Raw genomic sequence first — 7,747 nt, 5'->3', positions numbered from 1 at the left:
CTCGCGCGCCCCGCGCCCTCCCGCCGCCGCGCGGCACCTGCAGCGCGCGGTGGGGAGGGTCACCCTGGCCGCGCGCTCCCCTGGGCGCCGCGCCATCCTTCTGTCCAATAGCTTTCGGGGGTGGGGAGTGGGGGGCGTCGCCCAGGGGCGAGGAGCCGCCACTGGGGTGGGGCGAATGTGCAGTGCGCGGCTGAGCGAGGCTGACGTGTCCGCTCGAGAGCGCGGCCGGGAGTGTGTGTGCATGTGCGCGCGCGCGTGTATGCGCGCGCGTGTGTGTGTGTGTGTGTGTGCGAGACGGGGTGCGAACACGCCTTCGGGGACCCGAGGGATACTGCGGTGGGCTTCTCCCCAGCCTCAGCCGGGCAGCTGCTCAGCCCCGCATCTATTGACTACGCCTCAGCGGAAGTAGCCCGGCTCTTTCATCCTCCCCAGCCAGCCTCAGCATCCTTAGCATCCGATCTCACTTTTTTCTTTCACCCACCCGGGCGGGCCTGCTGGTCACCCCCTTAACCGGTGCAAATACCCAAGCAGTGTCTGGTGCTTTCTTCAGCTGGTATTTTCCCACCTGTCTTTCTTTGAGGTTCCTTACGGAGTCAGTCCAAGGCTCCCCATCCTTGCAAAGTGTCCTGTTTGTCTGCTGTACTGACGCGCTGTAAAGCTTGAAGACTTTATTATCATTATCATTATTATTATTCTGATTCGTTTAATTTCATTCCCTTCTGGGCAACGGAGCAATGAAATTTCCAATCGAGACGCCAAGAAAGCAGGTGAACTGGGATCCTAAAGGTTGGTATTGCTCTCTTCAGGCTGCCCTGGCTGGCCCTTCTGCACCTGCGGGTGTCGCGCTGGCAGGAGTGGCCGTGCTTGCTCCCGGCAGCGTGCGTCCTGAGGCTGGGAAATGCGCCTGGCAACTGCGGCGCCGGTGGGAGGAGGGCGGAGGCAGCGTGGGTTCAGAATTCAAAACGCTCCTGACATGACCACACGGCGGTTGTCCCACTAGGATGGTTTCAAAACCTATTTAAAGATAACACCAGACCCGCTGTTTGATTTGAAATTGCACCAAGTGTTGGTATTTGCTTTTGACTTTGAGAACCTATGTGTGTGCATGTGTGTGTGTGTGTGTGTGTGTGTGTGTCCTTTGTTTCTGGTGATCTTTGTCTTTGTGGCAGATGGGTGGGGTGCCTCTTGTGGGACCTGGAGCTGTGTGGCATGCCCTGGGTGTCCTCATGGGGGACAGGTTTCTTGGCAGCATGTGAGTCTGGGATCTGCAGCACCTGTCCCTGGGGTGGCTGTTCCCTGTAGGGTATGCAAAATAATGGAGCCTACAGGGCCTGCCCAGTCTTATGACCAACCCAGGCAGCTAGTTTGGCTCAGGTTGTAGAAGGGATGTGGAGAGTGGTTTTTCGAAGAATGATGGGCTTGGGAAGGGCTGGGAGTGGGAGCTACAGTGTACTCGGTGCTATGGCCTATAAGCTTTTAGGAATATGGGAAGATGGTCTCCTCCTTTAAGTACAGATGTTATGTCTTCTCTTGAGTGACCAGTGTGGGAGCAGGACATGTCGAAACCATGTGTTCAGTCACCCTGTAGCTCATCTACTGGCTGAGTTGGGGTAGGCAGTTCCTGAGTGGGTCTTGGGGTTGAAATTTAGGGGTATGTATGTTTTTTGGTCTTTTTGAGGCGGGGTCTCCCTGTAGCCTCAGCTGACCTGGAACTCACTATGTAGACCAGGCTGGCCTTGAACTCACAGAGATCCGCCTGCCTCTGCCTCCTGAGTGCTGGGATTAGAGGCATGTGCCACCAGGCCCTACTAGGTTTCTTTTTCAAAGACTACTTTTTATTTAGCCTTTGAGTATTTCATACATGTAATACAATGAATCTTGATCATATCTACTCCCAGTCCCCCCCCCCCTTTAAATTTCTTTATGAGTAAATGTTTTCTCCTCTCTAGACTGGAACCAGGAAGGACACTCATTTGTTGAGTAAATGTCTTATGAATCAACTGAGTGAAGAGCAAGTGAAGAGGCATTGCCCTTTGAAAACACTGGGCTGTTTTGTACACACCTTCAGTACAACTCCAGCTTTCTGTTTTTTTTTTTTTTTTTTTTGTCAGATCTCTGCAAACAAGAAGCATGCTCCCCCAACCCCACTACCCTGAATTCTTGCAGACTATATCTGTCAAATACCTGTTACACACCAGGCACAGTCTTGGCACTGGAAATACAATCGAAATAGCAAGGCTAAAGCGGTGTCTGCTTAGAGTTTATGGTGAGGAAGAGAGGCTGAGAGGCCAAAATCAGTCAAGAATACACATTTTTTATGGGCACCACAGGGTTTTAAGAAAGTCTGATTGAAAAGACTGAAGGTTGGTGTGGTGGCCTGTGCAGCCTCCAGCACTTGGGAGACTGAGGGAGAAGGATTTCTGTGAGTTTGAGGCCAATCTGGTTTATATAGTGAGTTTCAGGTCAGCCTGGATTACAAAGTAAGACCGCCTCAAACAAAACAAATAAAACAGATTGACAAAGGCCAAGGGAGGGGATGGTCAGAAGGCTTTCCTGAGGAGATGACATCTGTGCTGAGACCTGGAGTTAACTGGCCAGTGAGAACAGGAACTGCCTGCAGAGGAGGAAACAGCGGTGCAGATAGCCTAGATCTGAAGGACCAGGAGTATTCCAGGAACTGGAAAGAAAGAACTTCCCATGCTGAGGCAGGGGTTGGGGTGGGGTGTGTGTGTGTGTGTGGGGTGATGATTATGTTTCAAGGTGTGGCTGAGACAGCTACAGACTTGGGCTCCAAAGTCATGGTGTTAGTGGTGGTGGAGTCCTGTTGGGATTAGAGGAAGACTGGTCTTTATTTTAAGCTTCAAAGAGTTTCAAGCTGAAGAGTAACAGTATCTGAGCTAAATCTCAGAACTTTTGCTGTGTGGCTCTTGTGGCTATGGGGACCAGATGCAATGATATACTGTTCGGGATGGTGGCCATGGAGATGGGGAGGTAGATAGAGCAGTGAGCAATGAAATCACTAGGTTTTGTGACTAAAGTGTGCAGGTGAAACTTCCAAAGGGCTGGGATGTGGTTGGGGCGGGGCCGGTGTGGAGAAAGTGGTATAGTCTAGGACTGAGAGATGTTCCCTGGGTATGAAGGGGCAGTTGTCTGAAGAGGGGTAGGCAGCTTCTGGAACTCTGGCAGAGGAAGCATCAAGAATGCTTTTATGAAGCTGGCCTTGGCTTCGAAGACACCTTTCTGTGGAATCCTCTTGTGTGCTAGTGATAAGTGCTCCTCATGAATTTCCTGTGTTTCTCAGCCCGGGGCAGAGAAGAAAAGCCTACAAGCAGCTTCCACAGTTAAAACCACAGCTGCTAAAAATAAACACCTCAATAAAAATAACAGCACTTTATGAGCCAGCCCAGCCTGCCAGGTGCTTTGTGTCCATTACTTCATTCAGTTGGTCTCACAATTCTTTAAAATTAAAATTTTAGTTAGCGTATAAAGAATGAGTTTCATGACGATACTCTCATACATATATAACACGATACTTTCCTCACATTCATACTCTCCACCTCCACTATCCACCCATCCCTCCTCCCTCCCTCTCACTGTTATAATTCTTCTCTATTATTATTATTATTATTATTATTTTATGTATGAGTGTATTGCCTGCAGGTAAGAGCACCTGTGTCTTGCAATGCCCTTGGAAGTCGGAAGAGGGCATTGGATTCCCCTGGAACTGGAGTTATGGATGGTTATCTGCCATGTGGATGCTGGTATCATAGCCTGGGTCCTTTGCAAGAGCAGCCAGTGCTTTTAATCTCTAAGCCATCTCTCCAACCCCTAGTATTTTTTTTTTTAAGATGAAGAATTTAATCTTATTTGTCTTAACTTTCTTCTTTCTTTCTTTCTTCCTTTTTTTTTTTTTTTTTTTGAGACAGGGGCTCCCTATAGCTACAGCTGGCCTGGATTCACTGTGTAGACCAGGCTGGCCTTGAACTCACAGAGATCTGCCTGCCTCTGCCTCCTGAGTGCTGGGAATAAAGGTGTGGCAGCTTTCAGTATTTTTATGATTCTTTTTTGATGGTGTGTTATTGTCCCATTTAACCTTTAATTGCCACCAGGACACCATGAAACTGCCTTCCTATGAAATGATCTGTGTCATAGCTCTTGCTTCTGAAGGTGTAGGTGTGGGTGACTGGAGTCCTCTTAACTGACCATAGAGGAGAGTGGGCATGACCTAGATCTATATTGAAGTATGTGCCAGGCACTGGTCAAGTTTACACATATTAATTTCCTTAATGTTCACAAATATTTTAGGAGGAAAATACTATCCTAATTTTACAGATGAGGGAATGGAAGAATAGAGAGGTCAAGTAATTTGCTCAGAGTTGCACAGCTAAGTAGGTAGTGAGACTGGATTAGAATCTGGGCTCTTAAGCATTCTTTTGTCTGTGTCTCTTAAGCTATTGGGACCTCTCACTCTTGCATGGTGAATCTTCCAATGCTCAGAGAGTGCTGGAAGTTGTTGGAAGGAGGCAAAGGAGAAGGAAGAGAATGAGGAGGAAGAGGGATTGGAAGAGGAGGAGGAGGAGGAAAAGGAGAAGGAGGAGAAAGAGGAGAAGGAGGGGGAGGGGGAGAGAGGGTGAGATAGGAGGAGAACCAGGTAGGCAGCCTAGCCATCTCTAGTCATTCCTTTCTCCAGGACAGTCAGATTTCCCCTTCTACAGCTCATTAATACACTTACGTCTGTAGACATTCCACTAAATACACCATGCATGTTTGAAAGGGCAAAGAAGTGGGGAGCTGGGTGTGGGGGTACACACTGGCAATCTTAATGCTTGGGAGGCTGAGGCAGGAGGATCATGAGTTCATGGCCAGCCTGGGCTATGGACAGAATGAGACCTTGTCTCAAAGAATAAAACATGCTGGGCATGGTGGTGTACACCTTTAATTCTAGGCAGATCTCTGTGAGATGGAGCCAGTCTTATCAATATAATAAGTTCCAGACTAGCTGAGGTTAGGGAGATCCTGTCTGAACAAACAAATAAATGAACAAAAATAAAATAAAAAAGGAAAATAAAGACATAAAAAGGAAAGGATGGCAGAACATTATAATGGAAAAGCTGAGGGACAGTTCATTCAGGGACAGATGAAGAGGCTGAGGGATGGTTCACACAGGGACAGTACACTGTAATGGGGACTGTAGGGCTTGGATGGGCACAGATGTGAGCCCTCAAGTGGCAGTGCTCATGGGTTGTGGAGAGAGTTTTGATGCCATCATTCTGCTCAGAGAGAGCTCGGTCATGTGACATTTGAATAGCATAAAGGAAGTTGGTTTTAGAGCATCCTGGCTTTGACTGCACTTGTATGAATTCACCAACACACTGTAAGAAGTTCAGGTGCAAAAAGGAAGCTCTAAATCTAAAATCACTAGTCGCAGGTAAGCTGCTGCCTTCCCTGTAGCTGCAGAGCTGTGCTTTCAACCAGGACTGATCTATGCACAGGGTTTGACGTTATTCAGTCTTAGCTGTCACAGCATTTGAAATCACCAGATCATTTAGGGCTATCTTTCTGCCTAATTGTGATTTGCTTGTTGCTTGTGTGTTTAAAGGATTTTAAACACCAGAAACATCAACACAGACTGTTCTTATGGCTTGAGGTAAGTGGGTCAACATAGTGTAGAAAAATCAAGATTTGAGGGCAAAAGAATTAGGTTCTAGAACCAGCTGCAGCATTAACTATCTGAGTGAGTGTGGCCTGCTCATTCAGCCTTTCTGGGCTCTTGTCTCTTTCTATGCAGAAAGGGGCCAGGGAAATGACCTTTGTGCAACTGACTTCTCTCTTCACTACTTAGTTTCTTTCTCCTTTCTTTCTTTCTTTCTTTCTTTCTTTCTTTCTTTCTTTCTTTCTTTCTTTTTTTTGTAGGTAAATCACACTGTTCCAAACTTATAGTTGGGCTACTTGTCATGAACATTCACACCCCTGGCTCCATTATTTGACCTGCAGGTCACATGTTCCTCCTTCACAAGGGCTTCCTTGCCCTATTTGAAAAATTCAGTTCCCCAGTTCTGTTGCTCCCTACAGTAATATGCCATCTGCTCAGGGGTCTTCTTGGCACTTGTTATAGTCTGGAACCATTTTATTTCTGTATCACATTTAACTCCAGTCTTCTTCACTAGCATGTGAGCCTCATGGGTAGGCATTCCTGTCTTGCTCACTGTCACACTCCCAGTGCCCCAGGAAGTACCTGGCACATCTCATACACTCATGAACCCGCTGCTTAGTGGATGGATGGAGGGATAAATGGATAGATCCATGGATGGATAGGTGAATTGATGGATGGATGGATGGAGGGAGGGAAGGATTGGGGGAAATCCAAGGCTCTGCACGTTATGAAATTCTAGACTCCTCTAAGTTGCAAATCACAAGGGCTTGAGAAAGGGTACCTGTATTCCCACTTCCTTCCCAGTTCTCAAGCCTATAACATACTAATTCCTTCTTGTCCTCTTTCAGCAGGAGTGAAAGGCTGTGTGACAGTGATGGAGAGAGGCTGGGCGGGCTTATCCAGCCAGACAGAGATCTGGTCAATGTTCAGTTAATAATCGATCAAGTTAGCTCTGAGAATGTGGCTATTTTCAGGCACTTTAATCTACTTATGAAAGAAACAAAACTGTAGAACTGGAGCTGGGTTTTTTTTTAAAAGCCACACTTCTAGTGTGTGTTTTGAACGTAGAATTCCAGAAAGGCCTTCCCTGCATGTGTGGCACCTTTCAGTTTACAGAACACTGTTTACAAATGATCTCATTTATTTCTCAACTCTATTTTTGCAGATATTAGAGTTTTAGTCTTATTGATAGGTAAGACAGGATGTAGATAAAGGATAAGCAACTTATCTGGGGTCCAAAGCTGCAAACAGGCAGAGCAGAGGTTGACCCAAGTCATTGGCTGCCTCCACCCAAAGTAGTTTCCCTCATGCCCTCCTTCCAGCAGGGTCCTTATCCATTCCACAATCACTTCTACTGTCTGTCCCAAAGGTGTATTCACAAATCTGCTTGGGAGAGGTACAGATAATCAGTAGGTCTTGAGCTGCTAGCTGTTTTTGGTAGGATGTACCCACACAGGCTGATACATCTGTTGCTCTGTGAGCCAGCCTGAGGAAATTGAACCCTATCTTCCTCCTATTAGAAGGAGGTATCAGCTATGGTGAAGGTGAGCTGTATTGAATCTGTGAGGTCCCATGAGTGCTGTCTTCATTAGTGTGTTTCCAAACAGACATTTGCACAGTTTAGGTTTTCTGGAAAGGAAATCATCATTTTTGATTTAATATCCAACTTTCAGAAGATCAGCATTCCAAATGTAATTAATAATGAGACTGAATCACCATAATTAGCTTAGAAAGTACAGAGGGATGATGTTCTGGAGAATTTCTGGGCTGAGATTTGGTTTGGGGTTCCTTTCCAGCAGGGTTGGTCCTTCCTTTGGAATGAAGATGGGGCATGTGGACCTTTGCTGTTCATCTCATTTCTAACATATCTGTGCTTTGGCGTCATTTTAATTCACATGTGAGAAATACAATGCAATCTTGCTCCCCACCTGGGAAACTTCCACCATAGCTGAGATAAGGCGTGAAGAATATTTAATAAAGGGGCAATAGGCCAGTGGATTGCTTTTTACTTTTAGTGTATACACACACACACACACACATACACACACACAGACACACACGAGAGGGAGAGGGAGAGGGAGAGGGAGAGGGAGA

The 7,747-nt window shown here is 46.8% G+C and overlaps 1 protein-coding gene across 1 annotated transcript in view; it reads left to right on the top strand.

The window, feature by feature from the left end:
• The first annotated feature begins 258 nt into the window (after positions 1 to 258).
• The window catches only part of Kcnk10 (potassium two pore domain channel subfamily K member 10), a 156,763-nt gene continuing 149,274 nt past the window's right edge, over positions 259 to 7,747 (top strand). Inside the window, exon 1 of the mRNA XM_008843780.2 lies at positions 259 to 786. Coding sequence (XP_008842002.1) covers positions 735 to 786 — 52 coding nt within the window. The 5' untranslated portion in view covers positions 259 to 734. The remainder of the gene's footprint in view (positions 787 to 7,747) is intronic.

Source organism: Nannospalax galili, unplaced genomic scaffold (genome assembly GCF_000622305.1).
Source record: "Nannospalax galili isolate Female #2095 unplaced genomic scaffold, S.galili_v1.0 scaffold500, whole genome shotgun sequence".
Classification (NCBI taxonomy): domain Eukaryota; kingdom Metazoa; phylum Chordata; class Mammalia; order Rodentia; family Spalacidae; genus Nannospalax; species Nannospalax galili.
The sequence above is the reverse complement of the archived record's forward strand: the minus strand, read 5'-3'. Positions and strand labels throughout refer to the sequence as shown.